The sequence below is a fragment of the Varanus komodoensis genome, unplaced genomic scaffold (assembly GCF_004798865.1).
Source record: "Varanus komodoensis strain SLA01 unplaced genomic scaffold, ASM479886v1 scaffold11, whole genome shotgun sequence".
Taxonomy (NCBI): Eukaryota; Metazoa; Chordata; class Lepidosauria; order Squamata; family Varanidae; genus Varanus; species Varanus komodoensis.
In genome coordinates this window covers 22,063,236-22,081,898 of record NW_025335317.1, presented here as the reverse complement: position 1 = coordinate 22,081,898, position 18,663 = coordinate 22,063,236, and the positions used below count along the sequence as shown (strand labels likewise).

Here is an 18,663-nt window from a genome sequence, read left to right as displayed (position 1 = left end):
GAAGGGTGTTATCATAGTTCCCCTCACTCTTCTCAAGGCTAAACATGTCCAGTTCCTCTCCACAGAAGGCTTTGTTTCCAGTCCCCGATCCTCTTTGTTACCCACTATTTCTGTTTTGGGGAAACTTTCTTAAACAGTGGTGCCCAGAAATGGACACAGTACCCAAGATGTAGTCTAACTAGCGCTGAGTAGAGGGGAACTAATACTTGGTGTTGTTTACTCAGAAGTAAGCTTCACTGGTTTCAATGCACCACTGTAAGAGTGCATTCAATTGTCACTTAGTCCAGACTTGAGGTCTCCAATGGGCTCCTCCTATGTGAATCAGTGCATTCCTGGGCACATCTCTTGGCACCCCTAGGCTCACTCTTCCTATTTTTATTGCATTCAGGTTTAATCTCATCATTTCCCCCCCAAAAGCTGGCAGGCTGTGACTGCAAGTGCTACCTTCCTCGAGGTCTTTTGGGTTGAAAAGAGTAGTTTTGCCTTTTTAATCTGACTTGTACATTCTTGGGTAAATTTACTCTTTTACACACAAGTTTGCTTCCTAGGAAACAGGTTCTTTGTGACCAGCCCTATTTATGAATGGGTAAACCCCACACCCATGATGTTTGGTGGGAACACCCAGAATTTTAAGTATTTAAAGTTGGGAACCCTTGTTCCAGACTCTCACAAGCACAATGCATTCAAACACAGTTCATGATTATACAAACAGGATTCAAAATCATAGAAAACGGAATCCTCAGGGTCACAAAGCTATCCAGGCCCCAAATTAAGTGAACCCATAGTAGTCAATTCAGTAACCATCCACTGTCTGTCTGTCTTTTTGCAATCCCAGTTGCACAGACTTACTTTTATTGTTCTTCACAGGGTAAGCCTGAGTTCTGTGGACTTCCTTCATACCTTTCAATTAACCGTCTATGTCTCTTATAGATTTACAGAGCAGCAGGACTATCATGGAATGAAATATGCTTGCCTTAGAAAATACCTTGACCAGTGTGGTTGAAAAATCAAAGATCTATTTATTTATAGAACATGACGTCCAGAACAAGTCATCTAATAAATAATACATATTTTCTGTCGGTCAACACAAGCCATGAAAGACTATAATATAAGCCATCTCTGAAAAATGAATGTCAATTACAGGGAAAAATGTTAAGATTTCAAGAATATAGCACTAGCTTGGTTACATTTGATATATAAATCATTTGTCATATGATATTACTTGTTAAATATTACATGGATGGTTTAATGTTTAATAGTAAAGCAGAAAGGAAAACCTTAGGTAGATCAAAAGCAAATCATCTTATTTATGAAAACTGTGCATATATCAAGCTTTAAAAAAATCTGTTTATTTATCTTGGAAAATGCTAATTTCCAATGTCACTGTGAACCCTAGCAATTCAAAACAAAAGCAAAGGTAAGATATGTATAAAATGTCTATTAGCCTAATAGTTTCTCTTCCAGAATCAGAATGTCAACATGTCCCAGGGCACTTTGGCAAAACAGCTGTACTTGATGCTTAACCCCAGAAATATGCCTATCTAGTTTTAAGGGCACAGAACTTACTCAGTAAGGGCAATATATACTTCACCACATTTTCTATTCAGTTGCCATTTATATTTTTCTGCAAGAGCAAGCTTTATTAGCCCAACTGTTTATATATCCTAATATTATCATCTCACAAAAAACAAACGAAAGTGGACATGCATGTGAAAAATGTTTTTAAATCTTAGTCTATGTTTTTCAAACAAGTAGCCCACAGTTAGCATGCAAACAAACATTGCTGCTCATAATAAAGATAGTTTGACAATGCGTGCACCGTGTTCATGCAGAACTCAGTTCTTGGCATACACTGAGTCAACCCCAGGGAGTCAACCCCAGGGGCTCCAATCGATTCCCACTCCCAAAATTGATTCAACACACCTCCCTACTTGTAGCCGAGACTGACTTGCATTTTGTCTGGCATTCTCTGGCATTGTTCACACAACAATCATTGCCTAGTGTCATGTTGTGCAAACCCACTTGTGGTTGCTCACAACTGGTTCTTAGTATAGTTACCAATTACTGATTTTAATATGAGTTACATTCTGAGAGCAGTTCTGGAAAGGAAAGCAAATAAATAAATAAATAAATGAAATCTAAACAAACAAATAGTAGCCAGGGGAACTAGAACTTAGATATCCCATCACCGGTTCACCTCCTACCAGCTACACTCTGAAATGGCAGTAATAATCACAAGACCTTCCATTCCACAAATGAAATTGCATTGGTTTTAAGACTGACTGAACTGTCAGAAGGATGACACTTCCATAAAAGAAAATGGCATCACACCAGGATATGCTTAAAGTAGGATTTGGACATGTCTAGGTGATTTGAATAGCTTTGCCCAGGCCCTTTTTACAGGACTCCTTTTTAACACCCTCTCATTTTCCAAAGTGATGTGTCATGCAGCATGAAAGGAATGCTGCTCAAGAACCCTACATCAAAAGCCTATTTACTTTTGACAAATAGGTTACAAAATGGCTCAAATATAGAACTTTGATCGATTGTGAGACTTTGGGATCTGCACCCTTGCCTATAAGTGATAACGTGGCCTCAGGTTCTTACATACAGTTTGATATTTTTTCTTCTAATCTTCGGATAATCTTGTTACTCATGGCTGGTGTGGCTGTTTTTAGACTCTCCCAAAGGGTTTCCTTTTCCTTTTCCCATTAATGCAAAGATTAATGCTCTTTCTTATGCAACTTACAAGGAAAAGAAGTCCTTGAAAATGATACACTGAAAGCAAAACAGCTATAACACTTCCAGAGAAGACAAACCACATTTTGCTGTGGCTTCAATACTGGCCCTAAATGCCAGTGATTAAAAAAGAGTAACATAAGGTAATCAGATGTGCCATACATATAAACCTCAGCCATCTGTTAGTTCATATGGAGCTTACCCCAACTTTACGCCTCTAGCAAATCTATAATTTTGTGTATCTCCCTAGATCTTCTATGCTTTATCTTACTCATAAAAACGTTGTGGATATAATAAGCTGAATGGCAGATCTGGCTATTGATTTAATTTCTGGCTGGTAGAGAAAAAGAAGTTATAGGAGAGGTTGCTGTGACAATTCTAGTGAAAGACAGATGGGATGTCTCTGATATTTTATTAAACCAGCTGTGTAGAAAAGGGTATAGAAGCAAGTTTTGATTTGCAAACAAGTGAGTTCTGTGAAACACAAAAGCCTGATACCTTTCTTTGTTGGACATGCTGGCCAAATAAAACTAATCTGAAAGGTTTAGATCCTATCAACAGAGAGAAGACAATTCAAAGGAATAATAATGGTAATAGTAATAAGCACCAACAGCCATACACCAAAAACATAGATTCTAAATAGAGATGAAATTATTGATGGATTTGAACAGTTCCGATCTGAGGTGATCTGATTCTAGAAGTAGTGTAATATGGCAAGAAGCTGTGGAAAGACTTAATCATCATGCGTGTGTGTTACAATCCACATGTTTTGGCTTACATGAAAAACATATAATTATCTACTATTTTTTCTATTCTTCCATCAGTAATGGAAATATGAAACTAAAACAAAAGCAAAGCTGCCAAAAAGTGAGGAAGAAAAATTCAAAATCCAAAGTTGAGCAATACATTTATTAGACCCAAACTTTACAAAACTGTTTCTGGAACTCTTCATCAGGCCAAGTCAGGGCGGTCCAACTTTTTGTACCTTGAGGGCCACCTGGGGACTTTTACATGGAACCTGGGGGCTGCACAATGAATTACATTTCCATATTGTAAATTAAAGCATTCTCAATATATTTATTACATTTAATATATTCAATTAACCATTACATGAGGGAGAAAGGCAATATGAGATCTCAGAGTTCCCTGAGAATGCTTTTTGGGCCTGCAAGCTCTGCAGAGATCACAGGCAGCTCCCTCTCCAGCCACAGCCCAAGCACAATGACCGCCCCTCTGGGGTAGCCCATCCCTAATTCCCTGTTTCTCCTGCCCGGAAACCCTCCCATGTGACCTCCCAGCCCCTCCCTCCCTCCTTGGAATCGGCATGCTGAGCCTCTTGAACTCTCCCCAGCATGCCCCTCCTGCTCCTGCTGGCGAGTGCAAAGGTGCTCAGAGTCTCAGGAAGGCACAGGTCAGGGGGCTTAGCAAAGAACTTGCTGCAGTGACGTCCATGCAGTTGTTCAGATCTGAACTGCATGGGAACTCCAAGTGGCAAGGGAACCACAAAAAAGGGGCTCGGGGGCTGCTTGTGGCTCATGGGCCATGTGTTGAACCACCTGGGCTACGTGATACAGAAAGCAAGGGGTATGGGAAGAAACAGATTTTTAAAATTTGTTAAAAAAATAAAATGACCTGATGTGACCACAAGTCTGCATGTTACATTTACCCAGTCATGAAATAGAGTTTTTAAAAACATTATTTTTAAAACATTGATTGACAGTTCTAGGAGTAGCAGCATTGCAGGCATCCACAGTCAATTGAGGCTTAAGTGTATGCCTGCTACATTTCTCAGACCAATTTGATTTATTTGAAATTCAGAGTGTCTATGGGTTCATCCATATGTGTTGGGGGGCAAGTTGTTTCTGGCATGTGCTCTAATTTCAGTCTGTATGAAATCAAAACAACATGGCCAGTACTAAAGAAAAGCAAATCTTACTATGCCAATAAGGGTAAATTGATAACTTCAAGACTAGCACTGCCTTTGGGAAAGAAAAACAATGGCAATTCTCCATTTCCAAAAACACAAAGGCAAGTCTGACTTGCCCCCTGCCTTGCATTATGTCCTTTCACAGATCAGCATGGCTGTCTTTGTTTTAGCTGTTCAGGGCAGAATCTGGCAGGAGAGGAAGATTTTCTGCCACCTGAAGAGGGGCTTTGCACTGAAAGGTCTCTATCCTCTCCAGTGATCCATAATCTGTCTTCAACTGATCCTCCTTTTTTAAGCTAGTGCACTGCTTAAAATGATTCTCTGAGCTTCCTAAAATAAGGACTGTCATGTTTCTTTGCTGGCTCAGGAACTTATGTGTCTCACCCAAGGCAAGAGGAAGATCAGAGTCACATATTTATTTCAATCTCCAGGGAGTAAAAGCAACTATTCTGCACTATATCTAATATATGTTTCCTGGAACAGTGCAATAAATATGGCACATGCCATGACTGGTGTAGGCACTATTTCCAACCTCTTTGGCTCCTTTTGTACTCCGGACATATCAACATTCCCCTATAATTTGTTGATGATTTTGCAGAATTATATATGCCTACCTGCCCCCATCACATACACTCAGTCTCTCCTTTCCCCATTAACAGGAAGATTCTATCTTACATACCTTATGCATCCATGACAGGTTTTGGAGGAGCATGCATATAAGGAGCCACACCTGGCTCGGTTTTGTCCTTGGACTACTTGAAACATTCGCCTTCATTGACAAATACCTTAAACTGTGCATTATTATTTTAATATGGTTACATGCAACTAAGCTTCATTCCTGTGAAATCCATTTACCTGTCTAGTTTCCAGAAAGGTTGTTTTGTTTGGTTGGTTGGTTGCTCTGTAGGGTTTGTTTTGTTTTGTTTTTGGAACAATGAAACACAGATGTACTGACCATTTTAAACTGATCTGGCAGACAATATTACTTCCTCATTTATGCTTGACATGGTCTGGAATTTAAAAACAAAAGCAAAACAGAAAAAAAAATCTCCAGAACAAAATTTCAGAACCTCTATATTGGAATAGATAAAACCAAAATACTCATCACAAACTGAAACTGTTCTTCCTGTGGTGGGAAGTTCCTACCCAATGGATTCCCACCCATACGGAAGTTTATTTGTAACCAAAACCAAACCTCTCCAAAATGTTGTTGAGATCATTTAAATGGGGATATTATATTTCAAAATAGATGATAATCTGCCCAGAGGCTTTATGGAAGGGAAGGGAAGGCGATTCAGAAATCACACTGCCAGGAATAATTAGTTCTTATCTAAAGGTAAAGGTAAAGGTTTCCCCTTGACATTAAGTCCAGTCATGCCTGACTCTAGGGGACAGTGCTCATCTCCGTTTCCTAGCCGAGGGAGCCAGCGTTTGTCTGCAGACAGTCTCTATGGTCATGTGGCTGGCATGACTAAACAGCGAAGTGCACGGAATGCTGTTACCTGCCCACCGAAGTGGTACCTTTTTATCTACTTGCATTTGCATGCTTTCGAACTGCAAGGTTGGCAGGAGCTGGGACAGAGCAACGGGAACTCACCCCGTTGTGCAGATTCAAACCGGTGACTTTTTGATCATCCAGCCCAGCAGCACAGTGGTTTAAAACACTGTGCCACCTGCAGTCCCGAGTTCTTATATAGAAGATAACAAATAGAGTGTCCTTTAGCATATAGGATTAGTAAACACACCTCTGTAGATGTAGATTTGTTTTAAGTACCACTATAAGGATCCACCTTACTCTTAGGCAAGCTAAAGCAGCTCTCTCAGGCAGCTGATTTTGGGTGCTATGAAAAATCAGATCATTGTTATTTAATTTGATTGTATGTTTATGTCTGGGAAGAGTAGAGGCATTTGTGCTTATTTTGCCTCAGGTGTTAAAATAACCTGACTGACCTCATGTACTATGTACCTATGTTCTTGGTGCTCAGATTTGTTGATCTGACTGACAGCAAAATACCTTGGGTCACTGATGGCCTCTCTGCAACCAGCTGGAAGTGAGCTAAAATATGTAAAATAAAACTGTCAAATGTGGCCTTGGCCATTTTTCAGGCCTACATTCCTACTGTTATGAAAGATTCCTTCCTTTTCCCATACAAAGTGGTTTCAAATATTGTGAGAAAGCATCCACAGCCCTTAATTCTGTTGAGCATGTGGTTTAGTCTCTTCTAACATGCAGAATGCTGCTAAACAGTAGATTTTCTATTACGCATTTTCACAGTGAAAGTCCTAAATTATTCCCAGTTTTGAGACTTTTCTAGAAATTAGGGTATTTCACACTGTGTGCCCCAATTCAATGTTCTATTTGTTCTGGAAGTGCCTTAATTTTAATCCCTCTGTTGTTGAGACAGTCTCAAAATCCTTCCATATATTCTAGCTCAAACATGTCTGTTTTATCATGATGGAGTGTATTTTTGTTCTACCATAAAATGCCCTCCTTGTTGTCTGCCTTCTCTAGCATCTCTTGCATCTCTTCATGGCACTAGCTTGTTTCCTACAATGTCAGAGCCAGGACTGTGGGCCAGCTGTGGACACCACTGCTACCCAACCCCCACCCCAGGCTTCTAGAGTTCCTTGAACATGTGCCTGTGTGGATGAGATACCAAGATGAAGCTGAGGAAGGCCCTCTACTCCCTAGATATGGTAATTCACTGCTGATGATGTCTGCTGGGGCTGCGAAGCTGAACATCAGCAGAAAGACACACGGAAGTTGGTTCTGACAGAGTGAGGAAGACGGAGTGTGGTCGTGGCAATCATGGAGGCTTCAAAATGCCACTGGCCAGCTGGGGAAGCCTCCAGGAACACGTAAGAGGTAGAAACACAGAAGAGCAGCTTGTGAGAGAGTGGCTGCATCTCCATCAGTGCGTGCAAAGCTCCCTTTCTGTGTCTCCCCTTCCTCTGGAAACTCCTTTAGGAGCATTCACATAGAGGGTGTCCAAAAACCCAAGAGACCAAGAAGGAGATAGATTTGAAATTGTGACCTATCTCATTACCTGGTGACTCACTTCCCAGTTCACACTGAGAGTTCCTTTTTAGAATGTCAGCTGAGCAAACATGAGAGCTGTACTTAGAAATAAAAGGAGAAACAGACTGTGAGGAGGCAACAGCTCCTCCACTGCTAAACAAAGGAGAGCAAACACATTAGTATCTATGCTTTCTGATTGCAAACTTATTTAGTATCAAACATCTTTCACATGTAAAAAATATATGGCCTTTCCACTACAACGTCCAAGTAGTTGCATGTTGCAGGTTACAACCTGGAGAGAGTGGCTTATGATAGCTGTGTAAAGAAACTCACACGAAATCCCACAGGACAGTGTTCAGCCCCAGAAGATGCCTTCGAACAATACAACAAAGGCATCCAGTGCTGTTGTGCTCCCACTGGAGGGAGTGTGCTATGAAAGGATGTGAGGTATGGCAACCCTGCAATATACATACAACAGCCCTACTGTTAATATAGAAGTGAAAATTTGAGGCTGAGGCCAGTGTGGATTCCCACCAAACAAACCCCATGCAAACATTCCTCAGGCCAGGGCGATGCTCGAAACTTAATTTGCTTTCTCAAACTTTCTCTGAGGCCCAATCCAGCACTCAGTTATGTACATTAATTTTAATGCTCCAATAATTTGGATGAGAACAAGTTGTACACACCACTCCAATTCCATGTTGCACACCATGTAAAAATGAACAAGGAATTTGCTCTTTCTTGCTATTGTTTGTTTTCTGAGTGGGTATAATCTTGGCTTTTTCCATCTACTTCTAGGATAAATGCCAGGGAGAAACAATGAGATGTCAATTGGAATGAAAAAATTAAGGTATAGGTTGTGTCTTTGGTTTTTATATCTCTATGAGAAGAGAGGGCAGGATAGGAAGAAAGGCAGGAGAAAGGGAAAGAGAAAGCATGCTGGACTCCTGCAGAACAGAGAAAAGAGCCAGGTGAAAAAGGAAGAAGCTGGTAAGGAGCAGAAATAGATACACATTTGCACTAAAGGAAATGTAGTATTTCATACTCCCCAGACAGAATTACAGTTTTTAGTTAGTAATGAAAATTCTCACCAATCAATGTTCAGAAAAAACAGATGAACAAACACAAACAAGGACAATTGAGACTGTCAGTTACTGTGTGTTTATTGTCACTTACACGCATGTTTACTCAGAAGTAAGTCTCACTGCATTCAGTATGGAGTCTGCTCTCTCATACATTTTTTCAGAATTGCAGCATCAGTGAATGAACTCAATGGGACTTACTTATGAGTAGACATGCAGAGAAGCCCACAGGGAATCTGGGATGGCTTGCATAAATACACCATAAGCAGTGCAGCACTTTGGAAAATATTTTGATCTCTGAGCTGGATCAGAAAGTCTTTAGTCAAACAGTCTGGCAGTGAAGTGTCCTATCACTACAACTGCCACTTTACACTTATAAGAAGGGGAAGCCTTTATTCATTCCCAAAACTTTCCAGTTGCATTAACTTCGATACCTTGATTGATGTCGGGGGTGGGGTGAAAGTTTGGAGAAAAATGGGTTGGGGAGCCTTAACCCTTCCTTCTCCAAATACAATTGTCCTGGTCAGAACTGGGGCCACACGTGTGTCCATCACAAACGTCTATCACAATGCATGATTAGCATTGTGTGTCATTTGGCTCCTAGGTGGCCTCAGCAAGGTTAGCCCTGACAGCTGACAGTAAAAATATACTGTAATATCAAGGCAGACCAAGCAGTGCCATCAATAATTTTGAGTTCAAAGGTTGTAAGAAAACTTGTGTTGTTGTCTCAACTTAAAAGCACTTTTCCACAGGAGGATCACCTGGCACCAGCACTATGCTCTTTCCAGTGCCAATTCATCCAGGCATTTGCCATTTCAGTTGGAATATTTAGCTTTCCCCCCATGCACCTCAATTTAATTGCACTGCTGTTTAAATTTAATGTTTGTGTAGCACTGAATTTTTGGTTTTTATGTATGCTCCTCTGAAATCCCTTCTCTGTAATGATGCACTACAGAGAAGGGATTTTTAAACATTTTATCACATTTAAAAATAATGTTAAAAAACAGAATGGTCTTATAAGCACCATCTTATTGCTATAAATTGGTTCAACAGCTTTTCAGCTCTGATGACACTTGCTGGGTATAAGGAAGAGATAATTTAAAAACAGCCACATGCAAAGAAGCTTTGGAAGCAACATTATAACAGCATCCTTTTGAAAAACAACATGATCAGCTATTTTCAAATGACTATGTACATGAACAAAAAGTAACTATGGGGGGAGAGCTTCACTAATTCAGTAAAAGTCTAACTTGTGTAATGAAAGTATATAATGCAAAACAGCAGCCTATAACCCATCCCACCAGGCAGATCCCTACCAAAGCAATCTTCCTGTAGCACTTATTATTCTTTAGGACAAAACTGACTAGAACAAAGGCTGCTTAGAAGATTCTTACAAGGTAGAAAGATAAGTTAGATGGAGGGCTGTTGTTGGTGCAATTTCAGAATAATTGCTATAGAAGCTGTAGTTCAGAAGAGACAGAAGAACATGTTCAAAAAGCCCAACTTTTTGAAGTTGGGGGCTTTTAAAGCATTTAGAGACTGCTAACAGAAGATGATCCTTCTAAAACCTGAATTTTCCTCCCCCTGGGACTTTAACACTAAACAGTAGCATACATTGTGTTCTTGCACTTACAGAGTTACAGCCTGGGAGCCACAAGTTCTTGTTGCAATTTGTGTAAGTGAGAAACTGAATCCCAGAATTACAGCTCTGCCTGTCAAGTTGAAGTTCTGAGTATGTTGTAACTGAACCCTGTTGACTCCATGCACATACTCAGGGTCCCACAAAAAACAGGGTATGGTTTCCTTTATTTCCTCGATTCCAGGCCATTAATTAGCAATTGATCTAACACATCTCTATTTGGTGAGTTAGCAAATTAGAATAAATTACTAATATTAACCAGCATTTAATTTCTAAATTGCATCTATTTAAAAAGAATACTTTTTCACTCTGTCAGCTTTGAAGGATTCATTCAGCTCTTACATAACTCACTCTAAATGCTGTGTCAACAAGCAACCTGTGAAAACTGAGATACTACACAAAATACTTCCAGCATGAGCAAAATGAAGGCAGACAATAGAGCTTAGTTACTCAGTAAGCATTAATATATGTATATTCAAAATCAGTCCTGAAATGGAAGAACTGTAAATACATGATCAAAACCACAGACAAATTTATAAGATGAAAGCTTTGGGATTTCCACAAGCTTTCCCAGAGCCATTCTTCTTCAATTGGACAAACAGATATGCCACCAACGGCAAACATCTGATGAAAATCTAGCTACTTGTAAATGCAAGCCAATATTCAATCTATTTAAATAGATGAATATACCATTTAATATCTTTATTCAGGAATACTGTGATATTTCAGCCAAAGATCTTCTTTAGGAAAGTAATGTTTACTTGGTAAAGACCTGCACTCTGAGCTTTACAATTCACCTCCAAGGTATATTACAGGGGCTATAATAGACCTATTATATAGAGCAATATAAAGGTATATGTGCTTCATATGTTTATATTCTTTGTTCATCTTTATTGGTGTTTTATTATTCTTTGCAAAGCATCTGTAGATCATAATATAATGGTAAGTGTTCACTTTCATTTTTAAAGAAATCAGTTTACATACCCAGAAAGCATAAGCATAAAGCAACAATAAGAACTCCCCTAAAGCAGAGGTTTTGCTCAAAATATGACCGTGCACCGGTGATTCTGAGATGTATCCAAAGCCTCACTAGTATGGGATCCAGATTTGCCCACAACTAAATGCATCTCACTGATATATATATATATCACCACCACCACCACCACCACAGCTTTCACACCTTGTTCACTGGATGCCCAAAACATGCAGGATTAATTTGTTGCTTTCACAATGTTGGTTCATACAATATTTAAGAAATAACAGAGTGTATCCAGTACACCAAATAAGCTAAAGCTATGGGCTGGATTAAAAGATAAACATTTTAACTGCTCTCTGATAATTGTGTAAATGAAGGTTTGGAAAGTTGGCTTCCTAAAGCAATTCATGGAGCTTTTTGCTGAGCACTTCAGCCAGTAAGACTATATTGAGATTCCCCCAAGGAAAATTGCCTGGTCAGTCAGTGTTATGCCTGTTCTAATAACAATTTATTTATTGCATTTGGAACTTTGTGTGAAATTGCACAGCACTCAGACTTACCATCATCATTCTGGGCCAAACAATCCATGAAGACCACGGAAACCGCAACTCCTATTGCTAACCATTTTGAGAAGCAAAGCTGCTGTAACATTTTATGTCAAGCTTCAATCAAGACAGATCTAGAAAGAAGAGAAGGAAAATAAATATATACATATATTAACAAGCTTGTGTAAATGCAATTAAAAAACATATGGGCATTGCATACTTCATTACTTGTTCTCTCACATTATCATCATCAGACATGCATTGTTAAAGCCATTATTCTCCTCTAGTATTCCATTGGAATGTGACCTGCCTGACCTGTCACTTGGAAACCATACTCTTCAATCACACAGATTTTCATGAAACAAATATATTTCCCTTCTGCCACCTCCCACTTTTACTATTACTACTTAAGGGTGGACACATCTAGATAAGGCTATCTATCAAGCTATCAAGCCATCAACCTGCCTCATTCACAAAATTCTGCGTTGGCTCCAGATGTCATTGTCTTCCATTCATAAACTTCCCACTTTCTCACCACTTTATTCACCTTTTCTCTAACCATAAAAATCTGTTAAGGGGAAAAGGATGAAAGAGTTGCATGATGCTTTTTAATTGGCAGCATTAGCATTTCTCCATCAGCAAGCATTCTGTTAATTCTGCTTAGAGATTCTGTGCCATGAAATTGTCAACTGAACTTGACCATTCCTGTATTGCTTTGCTTCCATGTTCTTTGGCGATATAATGAGGGCAATGGCCTCTCAGAGTATATATGAAATGAATGTGTGTGTATTTAACATGTCCTGTATATATCAACTTTTACCCAATGTTTTTGCCAGCTAAAACCATTTGCATGCATGCATTTTTAGACATCTCTCTATATTTGTGGTGAGGCTCATTTGAAGGTAGATTGCATTGTCAAGCCATGGGCAATCATAAACTCTCCACTTAGGGTTATTCAAGAATGCACAAAGCTATCTCTGTTTTCATCTGTGAAATGTGAACATGTCACATATAAGCCAAAAAATGGGTACGAACACATATTCATCAAAACTATCCACAAACTATTGAACACATGTTAATGTTTATCTTGTTCCCAGTTTCCAGTTTGCTCTCCACTCATTTTCTACTTTGTGTGAATTTGCTCAGTAGATTGAATCACTCCTGCTTCAGTCTACATAGGAAATTTGCACAAATTTTGGGAGATTTCGGCAAATCTGCTTGATCACTGCTCACAGTGCATAAGTTCGCACAACACAGGAACAACAAGGCAGAAGTAACTGTACAAGGAATGGAGAATCCTGGCAATCTCAAATGTCCCTTCTTCACTTTCGTGGTCACAACAATAGCAACATTGTACAGATTAATGAAAAATACTTGAATATAAAAGATCACAAACTCTAAGATTTTCAGGCATCCTACCTAGAGCACAATGAATGGACTTTTTAGTCTAACTAGTTAGAAGATCTCAGATGGGTAAGGAAGGTGACTGGAATAGTTGCAGGCTAATCCATATTCTGACTGATCCAGTCTCTGTTTCCCTCACCAACCATCAAAACACCTCCATTTTATTCTTCTCTGAGGTAGTATTTCTGACCTCAAACAACAGCTGATGTGTTTCTTTCCACTTAGGCCACAAGGGGGCAGACATCCATTTCCTAGCTGTGAGGTTGTAAAGCTGTTTCTGGCCTTTCAAATTATGCTATAACCTCTTAGATACTGTTTCCTTAATTGTAAAAGCAGTGTCAATTCACTAACAGATTACCTCTTTCAATTAGAACCCTGAAGAAAATAGAAAATAATGCTGACAACAAGTTTTCATTGGACTAAGAATAAAAATAAGATTTAACAAACCCCCAAAATAGAACAGCAACAATCACAAACATAAATAAGAACATGTTATGAAAGCTCACATTAAATGTGCTCAAGTTATTACTCATGACTACAAAGGGTTAACTCTATAAACCACTTCGTATATCACTATTGCTCACTGTCATTGTGCCATGATTTCATTTTTGCATTATGGTTTCTTTTCATTTTTGAGCCAAACAGATTCTCTCCTTGGTAACTTCCACCCAACGGCCTTCAACATCAAAACTGTATGTTCTGTCTTCAATCTGAAATCATTAAAGTCACTGCTATCAGTTGACTTCCAGAAGTCAAGATTTTTCCCCTTATCTGTGCATATGCAATGTCTTCCTTGGCACTTATTTACATCACAAACAATGGTATCATGTCAAGATGTTGAAGCTCCTATTTGAATCTTCCATAGTGTCTTTACATTCACTGTCATCAAGAGAAAATAGGCTCTTTTAAGAGGGGTGGGAGGAAGGCAGAAGATATTTCCATGGAAAGTAGGAACAAGCTTTCATGTCTTTTAAAATTTTTGCACTGCTCTCCATTTCTGAGCTGATAACTTGTACAGCAAAAGAACAGCAACCGTCAATTCAACTTGTTACATATTCAGAACAAATTAAGCAAAACAAAGATTAGAAGTAAAAGCTAGAATTCTTACAACAGAGCAATTAACAAAATACAATGAATTAAGGCTGACAAAATTGATTTCAGATGCCTATAGCCTGCAACAGAAGTTTGCTGTAGTTAAGCCATAGTTCAACCATCTATATAGCTACAAAATATATCAACTACTCCAATTCTTTGAAACTACAACTATCGCTTTTAAAAAGCGGATTTTTGAATGCTTATTCAATATATTATAATACAAGAATACTTTTAATATACATTTTCAGAGGAGTAGCTGGGTTAGTCTATTGCAGCAAAATTAAAAAGAATCGCATGACATCTTAAAAATTAAGAAACTTCTTTACTCTTCTTCCTCTTCTTCTCCTTCATTTCATTTCTATACTGCCCTTCTTCCCCTTCATTTCATTTCTTCTATATTATACAAGATAATTCAACATTATCTTGAATTAAAATTAATTTAAAATGGCATAACATACATTAAAAGACAATATAAACACCCAGCCAAGAATAAAAGAAAGGCCCCTGGATAATCATGTCAGGCCTCAGAATGAGCATCAACAAAGATGGCAAATTTGGTCAATAATGGCATAAGTGTTCACATATGTACACTGAAAATACCCAGTTCTACATTCTTCGTGTTATTTCCCACTCACTGATCCAGTTCACATGATCACTGCAGCACATCATGTCTTATTTAAGCCATGTGGGGTTTGATGCATGCTGGCAACCATTTTAGATATGCCCCTCATTTTGCTGTATCATTCAAGCCTGGACATTAAAGTTTGTTTAAGGACTAAAGAACCCTCAAATAACCCAATGGGTCATCCTCAAACAAGCTCAGCTAGCTGGGTTCAGACAACAGAACAAAACAAGACAACCCTCCACCAAGAGATGAATATTCAAAATGGTTGCTGGTACACACTGCAACCCATGGTGAAAAGTGGTGATAGTATGATCTCAAGTCTCTGTGCCCTCTTGTTCCCTGGAGTCCTTATTCTATCCCAGACGGTTCATCTGTCATTCCTGTCCAAGAATGTTCTTGTCATGCTACTGTTTCCTTGCACCCAGATGAGCTGATCCCAGAACTCATGAACACGAGAACATAAGAAATTTATATCCATTTCTTTGCACTGAGATACAGTTTTGACACCACATGATATTCTCATGCATAGCATAGCATTTCTTCAAATTCTGTGGATAAAATAAATAGCTACTCTAAACAATAAGACATTTTATATATTTTGGTAGAGGTAACATTAATTGACGACATCCTACAAATGAGACAGTGTGAAGTATGCCACATTCCTTCTAAAGCCCCCAGAAAAGTATCAACCAATCATTTGGAATAGATTAATTCTCCAAATGACCAGACAAGAGATTCTGTGGGTGGATGTGTTTGCACACAAATATTCGTTGCTATTTATTCAGCCAGGCAGCCATAGTTATCCCTTCTCTGAGTTCTGTTTTCTGACCTCACAGAAGCAACTGGCATGACTCTTTCTGTGCCACCTGGAAAGCAAAAGGGAGCTCTGCTTTCTGAACTCAGGGCTGGGAATCTGGTGTATCACTCTCCTAATAAAGTGTGTTCATGCAGATGTTTTTCATCTCCATCCAAAAGTGATACAGTACCAGGAAAACTCTACCATAGGGTTTCTCTGAAACTTTTAGTCAGATTTTGGAAAGGCTTATATAATTTAAAATGTAGAAGTAGATGACTGCATATACAAATCTATACACTACTTATGCACAAACTTTTCATGTCTATTCAGAGGCAAGTCCTATTAAATTTAAAGGGGTTTTCTACCAGATGTGTATAGAATCACAGCCTAGTCTGAGTTAATTTTAAAAAGATGCTATAATTAAGTAAATCATAATCACCCAAGTGTTAATTGTTAAGTTGATAGAATTAATGTTGAATAGTTGAACTCATCTGCCACAAGACTGTTTAATGATGTAATTACTCTTAGAGTAAGTAAGTAAAGACATTTGTAATGATACTAGAAAGAATCATAAATAGATTTGAGCATATTTGGATTTGTGTTCTATAATTTATTCTGAACTCTTTAAGTCTATGGTCAATATGCTCCCAAAATCATACCAGATGTAATAGATGTATAACAAATTAACTTCAGTTTATTTTTGATTAGGATTTAGCCAGTTTATATCTTCTTGATCAAACACAGTCTTGGGTGGAAATTGTGGTCAATGCCCATACATTGTGATTTGTGGACTAAATGTACATGACATTTGAAAAATGCGTATTTCTGAGTAATGCATATTTGAGAAATTTAGAAATGAGAGCCAGTGGTTAAGAGTATGGGCTTGGGACTCAAGTTAGCTGGGTTCTAGTCCCCATTCTGCTTGGTGACAGATCCTCAGCCCAACCTTATTGTGAGGATAAGAGTGTGAGGAAAAAGAATCATGTAAGCTGCCTTGATCAATGAGGAAGAGGACAGTGGAGGATGGAAACCACAACAAGATGGAAACTACTTGATCATCTGTCAGGTAGATCTTGGAAAAACACTGTAAACCACAGTAACTATGCAGTGTTGCTTGTCATGCTGTGTGAACACATCCCGTTTCTGAGTAGCAGAAGGATGCCAGCTGCTACAGCAGAAAGATGTTGGGTAACCAGTGGGCCAAGTTATGAATATTCAAAATGCTGGCATGCACAGCAGTCCATTGTGGCTTTTAAAAAAATTGCCCAAGCAAACCAAACCAAACCACTGGGGTTGTTCATGCCGCATGAGCACCCATTGTGGGTTCTCTAGACTACAGTGATATATGGTATACCATTCTGAATATGCACCCCATGCTCAGGGGCAAGCCCTGCTTTTGTGTGAGTTAAAATGGGCTGATATATGATTATTTGATGGTTGTTTAAACCTTGCACAACCAATGCTGTCTGGAATAGGATAACATAACAAATCCTGAATGGCATTGGACAGGCAACCTGGCATCATCAGGCACCATGACTTATGATAGGTAGCCAGTTTGGAATGGGATCAGCTTGTATGTTGCTTCTTAACAGTATAATCCTAGACATTTCTATTGAATAGCAAGTCCCACTGGTTGTGCCTTGGAGCACAATCCAACACATGTTTAGACAGACACATGAGTGGCTGGAGGATGCTCAGAGCTGTAGGACTTATTTCTGTCTAAGCATACATAGGCTTGCATCCTTATAGCATGCATAGCAACACATGTTAAATCGGTCAAGGCATGTATTTAAAATGGTTGGGAAGAACCTTGCCCCTTCTCTAGTCATTACTAGCATCTCTGTAGGAAAGTTCATTTTGTGGTTTGACAACCATACTCTCAGTTATGACTTAGTGCTTTATTTTGGACATGACAACAGTGCCGTGTTGCTCCTTGTAACAGTGTAGTTAAACCATTATGCTGCCACGTGATAGCATCATCAACAAAAAGCTTTTATCTTTGCTATTCTACAAGGTGCAGTTTCCTGAGAAATTGCATTTGGTTGCATTGGATACCCATCTATGGATTCTATACCCATCTGTGGACTCACCCTTTAACAGTGACAACTTACTGAACCATTTGAGAACTTTCCCCATATTGCACCTCAAATCTTCTGATACGTTAAAATCAACGCAGAATTATGTTCCACTCTCCATTAATGCAAAGAAAGCTGTGGCAGGACTACTGGATGGTGTGTGAAAGCACTTGTTTCTTCATTTACAGAAAATTGATGTCCCGGTCATTATCACTTTGCAGCACAGGCCAGAGTAATTTTGCAATTTTGTTAAAATATATGCAATTTGTTTACATATCATGAAAGTGAAAGTGGTCTCTGTACCAAAGGAAAACCATATTTATCTGGCAATGTTTTATCTGGTCTATTTATTATTTTAAAACCAGTGTGACAGTGCATCCTACATATATTCAAAACTATGTCTCATCAGGTGAAGTGGGGCTTACTCCCAAGGAAAGAAGGATAAGAATGCAAGTTTAAACTTATTTTTTTTCCTCTCTGTGTGTTATAAATAGAGCCCCGTGATACTTGAATAATTTAATCAGCATAATTGTCCTATGGAATAACAAATCAAAACATACCCTATTAATGGTCAAGTTTAAAGCACTGATTGTAATTTTTCATTATGCTGAGAAACTCAGGGCTATACTTCTGCACTTCACTTTCAATTCAAGCTGGTGGTAGCCATGTCAGCAAGGTATATAATTTGATTCAGTTTCTCCTCATTGCACTTCAAGAGCTTAATAGTGTGCCTTTTAATGG

At 38.8% G+C, this 18,663-nt stretch overlaps 1 protein-coding gene across 1 annotated transcript in view; it reads right to left on the bottom strand.

The window, feature by feature from the left end:
- PCDH15 (protocadherin related 15) overlaps positions 1–18,663 on the bottom strand; it is a 405,567-nt gene that overhangs the window by 360,823 nt on the left and 26,081 nt on the right. The window contains exon 2 of the mRNA XM_044420577.1: positions 11,943–12,061. Within this exon, the coding sequence (XP_044276512.1) occupies positions 11,943–12,033 (91 nt within the window). The 5' untranslated portion in view covers positions 12,034–12,061. The remainder of the gene's footprint in view (positions 1–11,942; positions 12,062–18,663) is intronic.